Consider the following 20,222-nt stretch of genomic DNA (forward strand, 5'->3'; position numbering starts at 1 on the left):
CGCCCCTATAAGCCCGAGCGCCGCCGCGCGCGCGCCCGCCCGCACCCGCGCGCGATTGGCTGACGGGCTCCGGGGCCCGCCTCCAAAGCGCTCGGATTGGCTATCCGCACTGGGCCCCCGACCCCGGATTCGGAATCGCTGTGGTGGCTGCCCTCGCCCTCGCCCGGGATTGGCCGAGGAGCTCGCGCTCGCACTCTTCCCGGGTTTCTCATTGGCTTCCGGTGGAGAACTTTCTCTTCCTCGACTTGTGACTGGTGGCTTTCTCTTACACCTTCCGCGGGTCTGGAATGGCTGCTGCCTTTGGAGGCCCGGGCTCTGCGGCTCCTGATTGGCCAGGAGATGGGCGCATCCCCGCGCGATCCTTCGTCGAACGTGGCAGTGGGGCGGAGTTCCCAGATGAGGGGCGGAGCTGCGCCTGCGCCTCTGAAACCCCTCGTGTTGCATTCTGATTGGACGGCTTGTTCGTAACTGACACCGCCCCCCCCGGCTCGGCGAGCCGGAAGTTGGTGTAACGCAACTTCCGGTACGACTTCCGGTGCGCGTGAGGGTCTGGCGGTACCTGCCGAGGATCCTGGCTAGGGGCGTGGACAGCGGCACTCGGGGTTCGGCGGGCCGGGGCGGGCTCGACGGCGGCGGGTCGGGGCGCCGAGGAGGCGCGCGGGTGGCGTGGGGATGACCGGGGCCGAACGTGCTGGGGCTGGAAGGCGGGCGAGGAACCCTCCCGGAGCGGGCGCAGGAAGAGGGGGAGGTTGGGCCGTTCCACCTGCGGGTCCGGAAACGGGGACGCGGCCCCGAGGCCTGGGGGCAGGCGGCCCCGGAGCGCTGCTCGGCGTCCGGCCGGTGGAAGGCTCCGGGGGGCGACGCGGGGCCTTGCAGGTGCCGCCGCCCCTCCGTCCCCGCCGGCTGCCGACCCCTCGCAGCTGTCTGGTGACCCCCGCGCGCTGCCCCCGAGATTGCTGAGCACGGGCCGGGACTTGGTTCACTGAGTACGGGAATTCCCGTAATTTTTTAATATTGATACGTTGCATTGATGTTTGAATGCATTGGGTTAAATGAAAGTACTCAATTTTAGCCATGTCCTTTTTTTTTTTTTTTTTTTTACCGAGCTTCTAGAAAATTTAAGATAACAGGTGTGGCTCACATTTTAATTTTGTTGGCACTGCTCTAGACCGATCAGCTTGTCCCTTTCCCTCACTGCTCAAAGCCTCTGCACCACCTCTGCCTTCCTCTGGCTGCCCTCCCCACCCCCACTCCTTGAACACCGTTTTTCTCCAGAAAACCTTCCTCTTTATTTGTATTCACTTCCTTTGTTACGAAAGGCCAGCACCACTAGTTTTAGGACTCATCATCAATTTAATAACTTGGCAGGAAGAAAAGAAACACACCCACATTAAATGTACACGTTGGCTGTAGTAACATCCTCATTTCAGAAATGGTACGGCATAGAAAAAAATGCTTTCGTACTTTTGAGAGTTTGCATTTGATACATTGCATTTGAGGGTGTGTTTTCCCATCTCCTATGTGGGGCTCCCTCAGCTAGAATATGAATTCCTTAAGGTCAAGACCGGTTTCTCTGTGTCCTTCCCCCAGTGCCAGCAGAGCAAGGGTCAGCAAAGGTGGTTGTATCCATTGTGATATGTCTTCACAGGGGTAACGTGACAGGAGCTGGGACTTTGGGCACAGAAGGGCTATGAACATGTGCCTGGCAGGTGCCGGCCTCCACCCCAGCTTCCGAGGGGCCCTGGCCTGGTGGTTCAATGGATGAATGACAGCTCTTCATAACTAATAATTGCAAGCAAAGTCCCCTTTGCTCTCTGGGAAATGGGGGGCAGTTGCTTCATGGCTGCTTTCCTAACTCCAACATTTTTGTAATTGCCATGACCCTTATTTTACAGACCACAATTTGGGGCCTGATGTAAGGGATATTTGTATCTTGTCTAGATTTCAGAGGCGCTCATGAGACCAGTGTTCAGATGCCTGCATACTGGGGCTTGGGTTTTTTCTGCTGATGGGGACAGAGTGAAGAGATTTAAATTGCCATGATGTTCATTAGTTTGTGACGGTTTGGAGTAGCTTCACCCCAGAGCATACAGTCTTGACAGAAGATGAGAACTTTGGGATCAAGGGGAGAAGAAACCAGACAAGGATCCAGTTGTGGCTGTGAATGAGCCTTACTCTCGAGTCCGTGTCTCCATGGCTGCAGCAGAGTGTAGTGGACGCACCTTCATGCAGGTGACGACCCTGCAGCCCGGGTGGCCACAGCGGGGCCTAAGCGGGGCTCTGGCCTGAACGGGGCACGGTATCTTGGCATCTTGGCTGCACTGATGTGCCTTCTCAAGGTGCCTGCTCATCTTGAATTGGCCTCATGTACCAACCTGTGCAGGAGCAGCAAAGTGGGGTTCTCAGCTGGAAGGAGGGCTGTTTTGGGGAAGGTCTGAGATCCCCAGTTTCTGTGGGGTTGGTCCCAGAACACAGGGGGGTTCACTGAACACCTCTGCAGGCCTCAGCTTTGAGGGGAGGGCTGGCATCCACCTCCTCCTTCCTAAGACCCACTCACATACCTTCCAAAAGCATCTCCAGAGGGAGGCCATGGGGCTATGTTCACCTTGTACCCTGGGCCCTGAGCTGGAATGTGCCCTGGGAGGTCAGCGCCGCCCCCCCACCCACCCCTGTGACTGTGGCTCTGGCGTCTCGGGACCAGCACCGCTGCTTCACGACACCCTCCAGGCGTCTCTCATTCTCTGAGGAGGTACCCATTAAATCTCATGTGAACTACTTACTGAGTGATAAGATGTTTTGATAAATACTGTTCTCAAAAATAGAGTTCTTGGGTTGCTTGGGTGGCTCAGTCGGTGAAGCATCTGCCTTCGGCTCAGGTCGTGATCCCAGAGTCGGCTTCTCCCTCTCCCTCTGCCCTCCTGCTCGTGCTCGTTCTCTCTCTCAAATAGATATAAAATCTTTTTTTGTTTTTTAAATAGACTTCTCAGAATAAAACTCCTTTCCAATCTGTGATAGGATAGGAGGTGTTGAGGGAGTCAACAGCAGGCTCATGGGCACGCTGGGCTACTGAATGACAGCTGTGCCACAGGGTCCCACTGCCAGGCAGGACCACACAGCCCTGCACACATGCATGCTGGGGCGCAGTGGGGAGCTGTGGCCCTGTAGGGGGGGAGCGGAAGGGGGTCCTGATTATGGAGTGGGACAGTGTGGGGCATGAAGTTTATCATAAATCACAGTAATTGGTGATTAATCAGTCACATCGGAGGTCCTGACCTGGCATCCACTGGCACCTCCTTGGTGGAAGAAGGGCCCATCTGGGAGTAGATGAGGAGGGGGCAGCTTGGGGGTTCCTAGAGGACATGGACAGAGGGCAGGGTGGAAGAGGACCACAGGCACAGGCCCCCAGGCTGTACAGATAGGCTCAAAGTGAAACCAGGAGGATCGGGTTAGACTTGGGACCCAGGAGACACGTCCCAAGACAAGTCCTGCAGGCACCACCCTATGTGGCCCTTCACCCGGGGAGGGGACCCAGGAGACACGTCCCGCAAGTCCTGCAGGCACCACCCTATATGGCCCTTCACCTGGGGAGGGGCCGGAGCAAAGTCCTGGCTCTTGGCAAGGTGCCCGTACAACTCAGCACTTAGGGTCCGAGTTCACATGTGTGACTAAAGCTGGGAAAGTCCACGGCCTGACGGAGCCTCAGAAGGCCCTGGCCCGCTGAACTGTTGATGGCACGATTACCTGGGTTTAGATTTTCACCGGACCTTTGAGATGTGCCGGGAGAGGTGTGGCAGCGGCCGGCCCCAGAGCCGCGATGGGCCCGCTGAGCTGGGAGCTGCTGCCTGCTCACACCTCTGGGGGCGGGGGTGAGTTTCAGAGGTAGCTGGTCCGAGTTCGGTGGGGAAGGCGCCCAGACCCAGAGCCCAGAACGGTGCAGCCCCACTGGCTCTCTCTGCCCGAGCCCGTGCCACCTGACTTGGGGCAGGCCCGCTCTCTGCCCCTGTGGCATGTGGAATCGAGAGCCCGGGCCTTGGCTGCTTCCTGTGGCCGCTCTCGGACCTGTTTGGGCAGGAAGTGCCACTTCACTTGTCACCCAGCAGGGGGCGCCGGGGAGCGGGGCCGAGGCAGTGGCCAGCCCCGTGGAGGCGGCCCTGGCACAGGCTGTGGTCACTGGTCCACCCCAGCCCCAGCCGGCGATAAGGGGCTGGCAGAGCACACCCCGCAGGTAAGCACTGGCAGGAGGGGCAGGCCCCCAGCCTCTGAGAGAGCAGCTTCCCGTCCCCACCAAGTGTGGCACAAAACCACTTTTCTAACCCACTCAGATGGCGGAGAGAGAGGTTTCACAACAGGCATCAGGCCAGATGAGAGGGTTTCTGGAGCTTAGGTTCCCCATCTGCCTTTTCCGTCCCGGGGCTGGGGAGGGGGCACATAGTTGCTAACGCCCTGGGGTGGTGCGGGGGGGGGCAGTGTCATCCTTCTCCCGCACCCCCCACCCCCAGGGTCCCGTAGAGGCCATGCGGGGCAGTGGGACTGGCTGTCCTTCAGGAGTCCCCCTTGCTGCTCTTTTGCACCTCTAAGCAGTGAGGGTCCCCCAGTCTCCTCCCGGCTACCCCACTTCACCCATTCCACCTTTGGACCCCTGATCCCGTGGGGCCCTCCAGAGCCCTGCCGCCCACAGCGCTGACTTCCCGGCGCCCTCCTGCCTCCACTGCAGGGCAGCCCGGCCACACCATGCAGGGACCCTCTCACCCCCTCCCTCCACGGACTGCCTCTGGCACAGGTCTCGTCTCCAGCGAGGTTCCCCTTCTTCAGGGTTGGGGCATTTCCTCCGTGGAGCCCGTGCTCCAGACTCCCAGAGAGACCTGTGCACCCACCCCCCACTGGCCAAGAACGGTATAACCTGGGCAATTTGGGGAGACACCAGGCCTACACCCAGTGAAGCACTGGCCAGATGAAACTGGTATGAAAGCCTTCCATTCACTCTCTTCCACAGCCACAGGTGCAGTGGCTGCGGCCTGGGGGGAAGCCCCAGCACCACCCCATGCACCCCGGCTGCCCCCCACCCCCCTCCGGAAACAAGCAGCAGACACCGTGGCTCCTTTGGGGGAGTTTATTTCCCGGTCAGAAAAGGAGAAGCAGGGTCAGGCTCCTGAACATTCTAGGCCCGGGCCTACCAGGGGAAGCAAGGGGAGGGGAGGCACAGGGGAGGGCTCCGACTGTGCGCGCTTGGTCCCGCAGTTGTCCTGGCTGGGTCCAGGGAGGGCCTGCCGGGGATGGTGGCACCGAGCCTGGGGGCAGAAGTGGCAGGCCAGGGGGCCCCAGAGGACGGCACGTATGGAGGCAATAAATACTGGCAGGCCAGGCACGCGACTCCAGGCCGGCAGGCCCCGGTGGGACAATAAGGCTCGGCCGCGGGCTTTGTCCGCCGCGGGCTCTCTGCTGGGGCCGTGGGCTCCGGCACTGCCCACTGGGACAAAGAAGGCAGAGGCGTGAGGACACCTGGCCTCCCAGATGGGAATGGAGGCAACTTCAGTTTTGGCAAGTTAGCTTTCCCCCAGCCCCTGGAGCCATCCGCACAGCCCTGGCCGGGGGAGGGGGCTGGCCAGGCCCTGGCAGGCGGGGGGGGGGGGACAGCAGCACACCCCACACACCTCCCCGGGCCACGGGGACTGCGGATGGGGCAGGGACCGGGGGGGACCACATGCTCATGCAGACATGGGGGGGTTAGAGGTTAGTGACGGCCCCCACAGCACACGTTCCACATGTTAAGGCATCATGGTTAGACAGTTACTGACAGCGATGGATGAACTGACCGGGGACAGGTGAAAGCAGGAGGGTGGCTGGCCCCCAAGAGGCCTCGAATCATGCACCCCACCCCACCCCCACCCCGGAAGAAGAGAAAGAACAGGATTCAGGGCAACTGCAAAGGCCCACAGGGACCTGAGCACCCCATGAGATTCCCTTGGAAAAGCCAGGGCCTCAGGTCGGGTTAGGACAGGTGGGGGAACCTGAAGGGGTACGGAAGGGGAGGTGGAGGCCTGGCCTGGAAGCTCCCTTCCCCGTCTACCCCCCCAGCACAGGCAGAAGCAGCAAGGCGAAGACCACCGAGGAGGCTGGGGCCTGCGGGGCAGGGCCAGGAGGGATGGGTAGGGTCGGCCAGGGGGGCAGACCCATCAGCACTTTGGTAAGGGGTTGGGATGGGGTGGGGGTGGTAGGGGTGGGGCACGTCAGACAGGTCCGTCTGTCTGTCCGAAGGCCTGCCCGCCTCCCGGGCCAGGGCTCAGTCCTTCCATTCCTTTTTGATGGTGAGGTTCCACTCCCAGGACAGGTGGTCAGTCTTGTCGTCGTCTGTGAACCGGGACTTGATGTTGTAGCTGCCTCGGGCCAACATGCCCTTGGGCGCCTCCTCCGTGGGCGTCAGAAACTCATACTCCTCCGCCCGCGGCCCGTAGCTCCCCACCATGTAGTCGGTCTTGTCAACTGTGTACAGGGGATGAGCCGGTCACCAGAGCTGCCTGACCCACCCAGGGCCGAGGGCACACCCCGCCTTCCTCCTCTCCCTCCTGGTCCCAGAGCCCTTGGGCCACCTCCACCTCGCCCCTTCCCACAGGCCAGCCAGGGGGCAGCCACCCCATCTTGGAGGCAGGGTCAAGCACCGCCGCCCCCTGCCCCCCACTCACTCTTAACGCCTTTCCTGTACGTGTGCTGGATGTACTTCATGCCGGACACGATCTCCCGGTTCACCTGCGGGGAGAGAACCCAGGCAGAGCTCGGTGGGGGCCCTCCAGGCCCAAGGCCTCCCAGCACCTCCCGCAGCGTCTGCCTTACTCGGAAAGAGATTTTTATCCGGTACTCCACGCCCTCCTTCAGTACAAAGGACTGCTTCTTGAAGCTCTCCAGGTCGCCTGCGCCCAAGACAAGAATTGCGCTAAAAGGCTCAGCTACAGGAAGCTGCTCACCCCAGCGTCTCCCGTCTGCAGCCGCCCGACACTCCTCCCGTTCCTGCCCTCCTGCCCGGCCCCACAAGGCCCCACAAGGCCCCACCCAGGACCCAGGCCACTCCGAAGCCAGGGCCTGCAAACTTCCTGGTTGCACTTCTGCCGCGCCCCACAAGAGGGCACCCGCACTCTGAGAAACAGCAGGGAGCCAGCAGCCAAGGACCTCAGTGATGCCACTCACCTGTCAGGTCCAGCTCCAGGGGGCCGGGGGCCGTGCTACACACCAGGGTCAGGCGGGTCACAACAACATTGGGGACGCTGGGGTCTGCGGATAAGAGCAGGTTAGAGCTCCATCCCACCCGACTTGCCGTTGGCGGGGAGGGGGACTGGCAGCAGAAACCCAGAAGTGACAGGTGGCCCTCTTGGTGCCGCCTCAGCCCACTTACCAGCAGACACAGTTACGCGGCCCAAGAGGGCCTCCTTGTATTTGCGCAGACTCTCATCATCCTTGTCCAGCTCCTGGATCTCCTGGATGCTCTTCTGGGCGGGGGGCTTATAGTTGACTGAGTGCTCATCCTCCTCGTTCTCGGCTGCGATCTGTGCTAGCTGCTCAGCTGTGGGCTCCTGCTCAGCCATGCTCGCCTCTAGCTGGTCTGAGACACCTGTGGGCAAGGACAGGGCTGTGGCAGCCTGAAAGGACGCAGCGTCTCCCTCTCCGGCCCCTCAGCAAGCCCCACCGCCAGCACACGTACGGTGTATTGACAGACCCTCTGCGGGCAATTGGACCCCATATTTGGGCCCAAGGGAATGTATGCCTTTTGGAGAAAAGCAACTGCAGACAGAACTCTGCAAAAGTCCCAAACACAGACTCCTGAAGCCCAGAAAGTGCCCACCTTGGGGACCCGCTGGAAGTCTCGGTAGAGCATCCAGAAGTAAGTAGGACCTGCTTAGTCCTGCTCCCCAAGAAGACCAAACATACATCTCCCACACCTGGGGGAGGAGACAGCACCCCCAGCCCCTACTGACAGGGTGGGGTCACCTCCAAAATCCTGCGATTCTTTCGCAGCTGCCCAGACCCTCTGCCAAGGAACACCTCCTCCTGGGTCTCCCTGACCAAACACACTCACTGGGCTCTGTCCTAACAGTGAAGCTAGGCCCCATCCTGCAAACGCAGGGTTCTCCTGGAGCACAGATGACCGGGCCAGCCTGAGTCCCACAGGTGGGTCCCAGACGGGCATGAGGAACCCTAACCATCTGCCAACCTTCTTTCCAATTTGTGAGAGTATGTGACCTAGAATGTGGGAAGTGCTGCAATGCCTACCTGGTCTCAGGACCCTCTCTTCCTGGATCCTGGCCCCAAAGAGCTTGGGACAGCGCTGGGGGAGCAAGGAGCAGTGCAGGAGGCAGCCCACTGGGCTCCCTAAGGTTAAGGATCCCCATCGCACCCCGCTAGAGTCGCCGAGGAATAGCTGAAGCCCACTCAGATCCTCTGGCCGGCACAGGAAGTCCACGCTAGACCTCAGCGTGCCCCGGCAAGATAACCAACACCTCTCCCCCGGCACCGGGCTGGCTGCCTGGAGCTGCCCGAGCACCAGACCTCACAAAGGGCCGCCGGGAACCCCGAGCCGGCCGGCCGGCCGCCACAGGTGGGGTGGGGCCCGCCCGCTTTTCCAGGCCTCCCGGCCGCTTCCTCTGGAATTCCTCTACGAGGCTCACGCCCTGACGCCACCCAAGTGTGGCCGCAGGCGCCAGGCTCCTCCGAGTGCGATGGCCGCGGCCCACACTTCCTTCCGCAGGGCTCCGCAATCTGGGCGGGCGGGCGCACCGCGCGGGGTGGGGTGCTCGGGGACCACGCCGCTCGGGCCGGGCGCCGCGCCCGCATCCCCGGGGAGGGGGCGCCAGGCCTGGGTCTGGCCGGCGCGCATCTGCGCGGGCGGGGGCGCCGCGGGACACGGGCGGCGGCCCCTAAGGAGGCCCGCGCCCACCCCCGGCGAGCGGCGCGAACAAAGGCGCGGCGCCCCCAGCCCCAAGGCGCCCCCCTCCCCGGCCCCGCCCCGCCCCACCCCACTCCATCCCACCCTGCCCACCGCCGCCACCGCCGCCGCTCACCGGAGGGTCGACCGCGCCGCTCTCGCGCTCCCTCCCGCACGGAATGACGAACGTCGCCGCCCCGCCCGCGCGCGCCCGGCCTGCCACTTCCGGGGTCACGCGACTTCCGCTCGCGCCGGGCGGGCGGCGGAGGGCGCATGCGCGCGCGCGGGCTGCCGGGAGCGCGCCGCCACCATCTTGTGGAGGCGGCCTCGTGGGCGCGTCCCGCGAGGTCGGGCGGGGTTGGGGTTCTGCGCGCTCTGCTGCCAGTGTTTTCTGGTCGTGGGCGTCCTCGGGGCACGGCCGCCAGCCGAGGGCAGGAGGCAGTTTCACGGCGTCCCCCGTACGTCGTGACCTGTCCCCGAAGTGCCCTAACGCGCGTCTGTGAAGCGCGGGACTAGCGGTCTTTGTCGTCCGACTGCCCACCGGCCGCCCTGGGGTCCCAGCGCGGCGAGAGGGGAGCCTGTGCCCGAGGCGCTCCTCGCCCCGTGCCTTCGGGGGCTCCCCGGCGCAGGTGGCCCGGTCGCTTCCGTCCGCTGTCCCCCGTGCACGATAGAAGCCCCCGGCTGTCGGCCGGTGCCCGACGTGGGCCGCGCGCAGACCGGCGGACCCTATGTAGCCCCCAGCAGGTCCTCGCAGGTCCCCAGCAGACCCCCAGCAGGCCCCGGGCGCCTGGCCACCTGCGCCGCTGCCCTCGGCCTCCGCCCGAGCTGCGGGGCCTGGCGGGGATCGCGGCCGGCACAGGCGGCGCACAGCCCATTGTGTGCAGGGGGGCGTTTTCGGTCGCGAACTGAATGCAAAATAGGAACCTGGCCATCTTTGGGAGATTTTTTAATATTTGAGGAATATTGCGGATTTTGTGTAACCTAGGAGTCGCGCCGTCCGCTTACTGTGCAGCACGGTTCGGTGTGTCGCTTGTGAGGCTTCCTGTCGTAAACCCGGAACCCACAGCCCGCTGTCCTGCGTAGCCCAACTGCAGATAGAGGGAAAGTCTGCTTTCAGATTACCCAAGGGCTTCATTTATTTAATTTTTATTTATCAAGATTTTATTTATTCATTAGAGAGAGCCCACAAGCAGGGGGAGCAGCAGAGGGAGAGGGAGAAGCAGACTCCCCGGAGCAGGGAGCCCAATGTAGGGCTCGATCCCAGGACCCTGGGATCGTGACCTGAGCCGAAGGCAGACGCTTAACGACTGAGCCACCCAGGCGCCCCCCCTAAGTGCTTTTAAAAAACAAAACAAAAATCAAAAAACCCTATTATAGAAAATTTCAAACATAGATTTTATTCGGAATCAATTACTGTGTAAAAACATGTACCCTTCATTTAGCAGCTTAAGACAAAGTTACTCTAGAGTCCTGAGGATCAGGGAGCTGCTTGGCAGGCGGTTCTGGCTCCTGGTCTCCAGAGGTTGCAGCAAGCGGCTGGCCAGAGCGGTCGCCCCTAAGATCTGCTGGAATTCCAAGCTCTTGCAAATGCTGTGAGCAGGAGGCTCAGTTCTTCGTGGGCTGGAGTGATTTAGTGCCCTGGCCACCGACAACTCCTGGCCCCTCCGGAGGGCTGCTCACAGCAGGGTAGCTGGCTTCTCCCCCGTGAGGCCTCAGAGAGAGATGGGCAGAGAGCAAGAGCCAGCGAAACAGCAAGCACTCAAGACGAAGCCACGCTGTCTCTAATAACCTACATCTCAGAAGCAGGGTCCCTCCTGCACTCTTCTGGTCACACCAACCTGCCCTAGTACCGTGTAGGAGGGGACCACAGGGGTGAGAGCGCCAGCAGGCGAGGCCGCTGGGCCTGTCTTGGAGGTGGCCCACCACATGCACCAAAGTAGAAAGAACGGTATTATGAGCCCGTGCACCTGCCGCCTAGCTTCAGCAGTTACCAGCCTAGGGCCTGTCTGGTTCCACTGTGCCCCCATACACACAGCTGGTTTGAAGCAAACCTCAGAGGGTGTTTGCACCGTCACTATTTGAGCACGTATCTATCTCAAAGGACAGGGATCCTTTCTGGGGAGAAGCAACAACCATGGTACCATCATCTGCCCTGTTCGCGCATCCACTGCTGTGTGAGGGACCACTCCAGAATGCGGTGGCTTCAAGCAGGGATTCACAGCTCTCTCTGCTCTTCTCGGGCTGAGTGCAGCTGCGGGCAGATCAGGTCCGTGCTGGAGCCCCAGCCCGAGCCTTCCGCACGGCTGCTGTGCGATTTTGGCAACTGGAGTCCAAGAGCCCATGTTCTGAGAGGCCTGTTCACAAGTCTCCTTGTGGACCCACAGGGAAGTGCCAGGAGCCAAACTCCTGCAGCTTTTCACTGTCCAAGCCCTGAACTTGAGCCGGCCCTGGTCTAAGGGCAGGGAGTTAGAGTCCACCTCTCTCGAAGGGAAGAAAAGCATAGAACGTGTGGCCCGCACATTCCCCTGCTGTAAACACGCTGCCTCCCAGGACCCCCAAAAGTCTCCTCCCATCTTGGCTTCTGCTCGGGGCGCAGGTGAGAGCGAGGCGGGGGTGTGGCTTTTCTTAATCTGAAAATTGGGGCTCACAACCCAGAAGCCCTGCCCCACAGCACCAGATAAACCATCCCATCCCCCTGCCTGAACTGCACCATCTGTGAGGGTGATAGAGAACCACATTTGCTTCCCACTGGGTTTTGGGTAATTTCTTATGGAGCGGTCAGCATCTGGAATACCAACCAGGAACAGTCTCAACAGTCCTAAGCATCATTAGAGATCCAAACAGTATTTTCTTTGATTGCATTGTGAGTTCTTTCACTTTTTGGTGGACTCGGAATCAAGTTAAACTGCATGCATTGCAGTTAGAAGTATGCTGGTGTCTTAATCCATAGAATCATCCTCTCTACGCTCCACGTAGTGTCCTGTTGAAGGACGCTGGGGTCCTGTAGAGCCCCCCACGGCTGAGACCTTGGGGGCAGCACCCAGCCCAGCGCAGAGCCGTTCCTGTCCCCTGTCCTTTCTGTGGGGTGGAGAGCAGACCCGTGGGAACCAGCCCGTGGGGAATGTGGTGTGGTGCTTCCTTTAGTGTTTGCACCATCACAAGGGGGGCCGTGACACTATTTTGAACTTTTTATCAAATTAGCAAAGAACCTAAGAGAGGCGAGCGTGCAGGATAACAGCATGGCCTTCCCTGACACGGGGGTGGCTGGTGGGGCTGGGAGCACGCCGTGAACAGACACCTTACACCGTAACAGTGTTCAGATGGTGTGTCTCAGCAAGGACCCGTTTACAAACGTACCCTGAGGAAATCACCGTGGGTGGGAGCAGGGGTTTGGTGACAAGGTTTACTGCAGCATTTTTACGGCATCGAACATTTCCTCACATGCATCTGAAAAGCGTGCAACAGCCTCAGGACAGACCCCCGAGGGGCCCCGTGCTCTCCCATGTCACAGGAATATCTAAGAGGTAATTAATAAATGTTAATGCACAGTACTTAAAAAACCCTGTGAATTAAAACTTTTCACAGGATTCAAATAAAATAGTGAATGATATAGACAAACTAATTTTTTTTTTTTTACAGCTTTATCAAGGTATAATTTACAAAATCCATCCATCCAAAGTTTATAATTCAATTATTTTTTAGTAAATGTGTAGAGTTGCAAAAACATCACTCCAAACTTTATGTTGAGCTATTTGTCCTTGTTGCCTGTTCCCAGCAGCCCATCTCTCCCAGACCCTGACGACCACTGTCCTGCTTTCTGTACCTATAAATGTGGAATCATACAACCAACAGTCTTAGGATGTCTTGTGATCCCCCTAGAGTGATGTTGGCATAGAATGTGTATTTTGTCCTGTTTGTTGTATAAGTATAGCATATTTTCTTTGTACTCATTCGTCAATTGATGGACTTTTTGTTTCCTTTTGTCGATTGTGAACATTTGCATTTGTCCTTGTGTGAACGTATGTTCATTTCTCTCGGGTACCTTCCCAAAAGTGGAATTCCCCGTGTTTTCCAAGGTGGAGGTACCATTTTACAATCCTGCTGGCACTATCAGAAGGTTCCAGTCAGGCACACCCTCGATGATACTTGGCATTGTCTTTTTGATTAAAGCCCAGTGTGACATGGTGTCTCATTGTGGGTTTGACTTGCATTTCCCTGATGAAGAGTCTTCCTTGGAATATCTACTCAAGGCTCTTGTCCAGCTTTAAATTGGGTTGTCTTATTCAGGTGTAATAGTATTTATATGTTCTGGATATCTTTGACCAGGTGTATGATTTGGAAATATATATATTTTTAAGATTTTAAAGTCATCTCTACACCCAACATGGGGCTTGAACTCACAACCCTGAGATCAAGAGTCACATGCTCCACCTACTGAGCCAGCCAGGCAGCCCTGATTTGACATATTTTCTATGGCTTGACTTTCATTTTCTTTTCTTTTTTTTTTAAATTCTATTTATTATTTATTTGAGAGAGAGAGCCCACAAGTTGGCGGGGGGAGAGATAGAGGGAGAGGGACAAGGAGACTCCAGGGAGCCCGATGTGGGGCTCGATCCCAGGACCCTGGGACCATGACCTGAGCCGAAGGCAGATACTTAACCGACTGAGCCACCCAGGCATCCCTTGACTTTCATTTTCTTTTCCTTTTTTTTTTTTAAGATTTTATTTATTTATTTGACAGAGAGAGAGAGAGAGGACAAGCAGGGGAACGGCAGGGAGAGGGAGAAGCAGGCTTCCTGTCGAGCAGGGAGCCCGATGTGGGACTTGATCCCAGGACCCTGGGACCACGACCCGAGCCGAAGGCAGACGCTTAACGACTGAGCCACCCAGGCACCCTTGACTTTCATTTTCTTTCCTTTATTTTTTTTAAGTACTATATCTTAATTTATTTTTAAAAATTTTTAAAGATTTTATTTATTTATTTATTTGACAGAGAGAGACACAGCGAGAGAGGGAACACAAGCAGGGGGAGTGGGAGAGGGAGAAGCAGGCTCCTTGCTGAGTAGGGAGCCCAATGTGGGGCTCAATTCCAGGACCCTGGGATCATGACCTGAGCCAAAGGCAGACATTTAATGATTGAGCCACCCAGCCGCCCCAAAGATTTTAGTTTTAAATAATCTCTGTACCCAACATGGGGCTCAAACTCATAACCCTGAGATCAAGAGTCACACACTCCACTGACTGAGCCAGCCAGGCACCCCTAAAAGGGCATATTTTCTTGTTTCTTTTGTGAACTGCCTATTTATGTTTGGTTTGTCTTAAATTTTTGGAATTTTTTGATTTATGTAAGTTTTTAGAAGTCCTCCCTGCCCTAAGTTTTTAATTTTTTTGAGCTGCTTCTTTTTTCCATTTCACCTGCAAAAATAGGGATTCTTATTTTCAATATAACAATACCATTAACATACTTACCAAAGTTAACAATGCTTTCTTAGTATTATCAAATACTAAGTGTTCAATTTTTCTGTCTCAGAACTCTTGTTCAAGGGACGCCTGGGTGGCTCAGGGTGGATCTTCCTGATCAGACCCTCCAGGGGTGGCGTGGCGTGTTCTTCTACCGTCTTGCTGGGTGAGCCCCAGGTCAGCTTTCAGAGGGCTGGGGGCTTCCCACCTCTTCACCTCGGGGGCACTCTGCTCATCCCACCTGGAGTGAGGTGTAGCTGGCTCCAGGACATCAGGCTGGCCCCCCTGTCATCAATTGCCACATCGACCTTTCATCCAACGTCTTCAGCAGCCTCTAAGGATTGTTCTCAACATGTATTGTTTTATTAGGCATCATAAAATGGTGATTTTCTAATACTTCTGCATTTCTTAGCTGGAATTCTTTAAAAAAAAACTGGAGTCATCGGCTATGTAATCCCTTCAAAATACAATTTGTATAGAAAAAAAAATTTTTTTATGTCTATCTGCCAATTTTTAGAATACATTAGAGCCCAAGTAACCTCCAATGATGAACATTAGATTTTTTTTTTTTCTTAAGTATCAAGGGGCGCCTGGTTGAGCGTCCAACTCTTGATTTGGGATCAGGTCATGATCTCAGGGTCCTGGGATTAAGCCCCATGTCGGGATCCCTGCTCACCGAGGAGTCTGCTTCTGCCTCTCCCTCTGCCTCTCCCCCAGCCTGTGCTCTCTCTAAAATAAATAATCTTTTTTAAAAAAAGGTATCATTATGATCACCTGGATGTGTATATATGTGACAGGAACAACAACAAAAGGAAATGGTAAAGTCTATAAAATCATTAATGGTAACTCGAATGACTTGTTTGTGATGGATTTGTACACTAAAAAACCTGGCACGCTCCCGTTAATTAATTAGCATGCTAAAACATTTTATAATTTATTTTTACAACTTGCATAGATTACATAAAAATTGGCTCTGGCCTAGCTTAGGCTAAATGATCACAGACAAGTTGATATATTTTAAATTAATGAGCTTGTTTCCTGGTACTCTGATGGTTTTATTTTTGCATTAAAATCTTTAACTACATATTATTTATTGCTGTTTTCCTCCAATGGTCGGTTGATCCCAGAGTGAGTCATTGATAACAGCCAATTAGTGTAAGTCAGATAAACATTTATGAACATTACACAACCATGTATAATTCTGTAACAACTAATATATTTAAGTTACCCCCCCCCAAAAAAATCCCCCAGGATATGTGGGTAAGCCACAGTGGAATACAAAGTGTAACCAATGAACCTAACTATGGTACAAATTACACCAAAGGGCAGAGAAGAAAAGGACTCACCAAACAGCTTTGGAAAACAGTAATTTTTCACTAGATACTCCATAGCTCAACACAAAAGTAACAGAACTCAATACCGTGCGTACCCTGGTCAGTAATCGTTTCTTACAGGGTTCTCGGTTAGCAGTTCTGAAACTAAGGTAGGTAAACACTCGTTTTTTTAAAAAGATTTTTATTTATTCATTTGAGACAAAGAGATACAGAGAGAGCACAAGCCGGGGGAGCAGCAGAGGGAGAGGGGGGAGCAGCAGAGGGAGAGGGAGAAGCAGGCTCCCCGATGAGCAGGGAGCCTGAGGGACTCAATCCCAGGACCCTGGGATCATGACCTGAGCCGAAGGTAGACGCTTAACGTCTGAGCCACCCAGGCGCCCGCACAGTAGGTTCCTGATGGCTGAAGCTAAAACAGACTAAGCAACAAAGTAACAGCTACCAGGTTATGACTCATAGAATCAAATAAATATCTTTGAGTCTATGCTGATATAAATAACCAAATAAGTGGTTAGAAATCTTCTTGCTTAGGAAATAATTCCAATTAAAGTTGAAGGGGGCGCCTGGGGGCTGAGTCAGTGAAGCGGCTCAGGTCATGATCTCAGGTCCCCTCATCGGGCTCCCTGCTCATCGGGGAGCCTGCTTCTCCCTCTCCCACTCGCCCTGCTCGTGCGTGTGCGTGCTCTCTCTCAAATGAATGAATAAAATCTTTTAGAAAAAAAGTTGAAGGAATGAGGGGAATGTGAAGACACCATGAGGGGCGCCTGGGTGGCTCAGTTGGTTAAGCGAGTGCCTTTGGCTCAGGTCATGATCCTGGAGTCCCTGGATCGAGTCCCGCATTGGGCTCCCTGCTCAGCAGGGAGCCTGCTTCTCCCTCTGACCCTCCCCCTTCTCATGTGCTCTCTCTCTCTCTCATTCTCGCTCTCTCAAGTGAATAAATAAATCTTTAAAAAAATAAAGACACCATGAGACAGCATGGTGACAATGTTTGCCCAACAGGATGCTAAGAATACTGGGCAGAACTTGGAGAAACAGGTATTCACTTAGTCTCACTGTCTCCGTCAAGATAATTGTGGGTCACGAAGTGGAGAGCAGTCACTCTACAGCAGAGACCCAGGCAGCTCCTACCTGGACCAGTGAGCAAGGCCACCTCACCGATAACTAGACAGACTGCCGTCCTGTACCCCATAGGACGCGCTGGGAACAGCCCATCTGTGGTATTCTTACCAGGAATACGTAACCCTGGTCTAGTCATAAAAAAGTGAGACAACCCCTGATGGGATCAACCTTCAAAAGTGTCACGCAAGAGAAGGCAGGGCTGAAGACAACCACGGACGCCCTGAGGTCAGCGGACAGGGCACTGCTTTCCACGCGGACAGGAGAAGCATGTAGGACACAGGCCAAGTGGCTAAACTGAAGCAGGGCTGCAGTTCAGATATGGCATTGTGTCACAGTGTCTGATTATGTAAAAGAATATCCTTGTGGTTTTTGTTTTTTAAGAGAGGGCGTGGGGGAGGGGCAGAGGGAGAGAGAGAATCTCAAGCGGACTCCGTGCTGAGCGCAGAGCCCGACACGGGGCTCGATCTCACGACCCTGAGATCATGACCTGAGCCGAAACCAAGAGTCAGATGCTTCACTGACAGAGCCACCCAGGCCCCCTAAGAATATCCTTGTTTTTATTTATTTTTTAATTAATTAATTTTTTTGGGTAAAGTGATAGAATTTTATTAAGTGAAGATACAGAAGAAGCTCTCAAGAGTGGGAGGGGTCCCAACAGGGTTGCCCTATTTTTTATTTTTTGAATATCTTTGTTTTTAAAGAAATAGATACAGAAGGATTTGGGGTAAAGTGGCCTCATGCTGCACTCACTCTCCATCAGTTCAGATTTAAAAAGTGGAAAATGCCAGCATTTGGGGAGTCTGGGTGAGAAGCCCGCAGGAACTCCCCATACTATTCTCACTTTTTTTTTTTAAGATTTTATTTATTTATTTGACAGAGACACAGCGAGAGAGGGAACACAAGCAGGGGGAGTGGGAGAGGGAGAAGCAGGCTTCCCGTGAAGCAGGGAGCCCGATGCGGGGCTCGATCCCAGGACCCCAGGATCATGACCTGAGCCGAAGGCAGACGCCCAACGGCTGAGCCACCCAGGCACCCCTATTCTCACTTCTTTCCTATAAATCCGAATATCAACACTACAAAATAACACCTAAGGACATTCACAGTTAAACAGAGAAACAGGCTGACGTTACTAGAAATGATAAGGCTAAGACTGAATAGAAATTGGTAGCTGTATCACCTTCAGGAATAGCTTGACATGTCTGAGACTATTTCCGTAAAACTTACATGACACGAAGCACTGCCGAGAGACGAAATGTGCTTCGTCACACCCAACGAAACCAACCTTTAGTGACTCTGCCGAGCGTGGTGCACGCTGCTAGCAGGACACTCAGCTCCACCCGGGCCTCCAGTGCTCCCAGGTGGAGTCCAGGGAGGCGCATCTTATCCGTGATCACTATTATTCAATCCAGATTTTTTTTTAAAGGATAAGGATAATAAAGAAAACAAAGTGCAAGCGAAACCACAGGGAGATCCCTCTTCGCACCTGACGTCTGGCTAAGATAGGGTGGACAGGGCGAGCTGGGAACCCTGCGCCCGGCCGGCGGGCAAGCGTGTGCTGGAGCGGCCCTCCGACCCAGCAACTCCTGTCCTAGAGACACATGTTCACGGAAGACCCAGCAGCCCCCCGTGGCAACAGCCCAAAGGCGGGTCCACCGCACAGTGCGGATAACAAAGCCGTCCATTGTCATGGAGGGTCAGGCAAGAAAAACACTGAAGTGTCGATTCGTGCTAGCAAACGGGTCAACTTTGAAAACGTGACGCCAAGTGAGAGAAGCCTGACACAGAAGGTTCCGTGTGGTACGATTCCATTTATGTGCCACGTCCAGATCGGCAAATCCGCAGACAGAAAACAGGCTCGTGCACGCCAGGGACTGGGGGAGGAGAGTAGGGAGTCACTGCTAGTGGGTTTCTTTTTGGGGTGATGAAAACATTCTGGAATTTGAATGTGGTGTTGGATTATGAACCTGTCAATACTGTAAAGTCACTGTAAAATTAAAATTCTACCTTCCAAATGGGCAAACTTTATGGTATGCCAATTACGTCTCACTAAAGCTGTCCTTTAAAAAAAGCCCTGTAGGAGCATCCGGCTGGCTCAGTGTAGAGCACGTGACTCTCGACCTCAGGGTTGCGAGTTTGAGCCCCACGTTGGGGGTCGAGGTGACAAAAAAATAGTAATAAAAATAAAAAATAAGTAAAACAGAGCGCCTGCACTATCAGGGTCTGGAGAGCACTGGGGAGTCAGTTCTATTGGTGCCATCACCCTCTGTGTTGATTGAGTATGTTGTTTTTTTAAGCTTATCTTTTTTCTTTTTTTTAAGATTTTATTTATTTTATTTGAGAGAGAGAGGGAGAGCGCGCACAAGCAGGGGGAGGGGCAGAAGGAGAAGCAGACTCTCCTGCTACTGAGCAGGAAGGACCCTGAGATCATGACCTGAGCCAAAGGCAGATGCCCAACCGACTGAGCCACCCAGGTGTCCCTATTTTTTAAGTGACTCTATCCCCAACGTGGGGCTCAAATCCATGACCCCAAGATCAAGAGTCACACGCTCTGCCAACGGACCTGGCCGGGCACTGCTGACATCCTGTATTCCCCTCCCCGCCGCCAGTCTGTCCCCCATCAGAGCGGACATCTGTGAGGGCACGGATTTCTGTTTCCAGCACAAGGGGATGCCGCCTGGCACGTGGTGGACACTCACACATTTGCTGGATGAGTAAATAAATTGTTTTCTTTAAACTCAAAAAATAGAAAGATCCCTTCACTAGGTTCCTGGGAGGATGAATGAGATCTGCACGAAGGCCCGCAGTGCGAGAGGTACGACCTTCGACGGCTAGTAGCCGGGGACGAAAAAGATGCTGAGGCTACGTTCCCACACTTACTAGACTGTATCACAATTTCTCACTTTTGTCTCCCGCGTTAGACTCTCAGCTCCCTGAAGGCAAGACCCAAACCGTGCTCACTCCGGGGATGTGCACAGACACACAGTAGGTTAGGGGGCCCCAGAGGGCGTCGGACAAGGGCAGCCATCGCTCATCGCATCCAGGCCCCCGGCTCCTCTGTCTCCTACAGTCCTCAAGCAGAGAGGCCTGCTGCTTCTCATTCCAGATTGCTCCGTGACCACACGTGTCTTTGCTCAACTAAGGAACAGCCAAGAATGCGCTCGGCAGCTGACTGGCTCCTCTCCTGAGCCACCTGAGGACAAGTCAGGCCCAGGGCCTCCCATCCCTGCAGGCATCCTGCCGCTCCTCCCCGGGGCTGGCTTCCTGCTCATCACGTGAAGACTAACTCAGACAGGCCAAGTGGATCACGTACCCACTTCTGGACCCACCACTGAGCTTCCACGCGTACCGCCAGCCAGGAAGAGGGCCGGACAGCGTCCCAAGTCCAGGCTAAGGAGGCAGCT

At 55.3% G+C, this 20,222-nt stretch overlaps 1 protein-coding gene across 2 annotated transcripts; it reads right to left on the bottom strand.

Annotated features, from left to right (window-relative positions):
- Positions 1-6,188: 6,188 nt before the first annotated feature.
- On the bottom strand, positions 6,189-9,158 carry ARHGDIA (Rho GDP dissociation inhibitor alpha). Of its 2 annotated transcripts, none has more exons than XM_036093914.2 (6): positions 9,048-9,158; positions 7,385-7,600; positions 7,180-7,263; positions 6,829-6,905; positions 6,681-6,744; positions 6,189-6,480 (listed from the first exon to the last, which is right to left on the bottom strand). In XM_036093914.2, exons 2-6 carry the CDS (start codon positions 7,572-7,574, stop codon positions 6,281-6,283), a joined length of 615 nt encoding a protein of 204 aa, XP_035949807.1. In that variant the 5' UTR covers positions 7,575-7,600; positions 9,048-9,158; the 3' UTR covers positions 6,189-6,280. The 2 variants fall into 2 exon arrangements, with proteins under 2 accessions (XP_035949807.1, XP_077922395.1); XM_078066269.1 differs by lacking the exon at positions 9,048-9,158 and adding an exon at positions 8,260-8,566.
- Between the last annotated feature and the right edge of the window lie 11,064 nt (positions 9,159-20,222).

This window comes from Halichoerus grypus, chromosome 2 (genome assembly GCF_964656455.1).
Source record: "Halichoerus grypus chromosome 2, mHalGry1.hap1.1, whole genome shotgun sequence".
Taxonomy (NCBI): Eukaryota; Metazoa; Chordata; class Mammalia; order Carnivora; family Phocidae; genus Halichoerus; species Halichoerus grypus.

Excerpts from the sequence above, each read along its gene's own strand:
- ARHGDIA (XM_036093914.2), bottom strand. The coding sequence starts at position 7,574 with ATGGCTGAGCAGGAGCCCACAGCTGAGCAGCTAGCACAGATCGCAGCC. Across the intron at positions 6,745-6,828 it reads GGATAAAAATCTCTTTCCGA|GTGAACCGGGAGATCGTGTC; the intron begins GTAAGGCAGACG and ends CTCTCCCCGCAG. Across the intron at positions 6,481-6,680 it reads GTACAGGAAAGGCGTTAAGA|TTGACAAGACCGACTACATG; the intron begins GTGAGTGGGGGG and ends CCCTGTACACAG.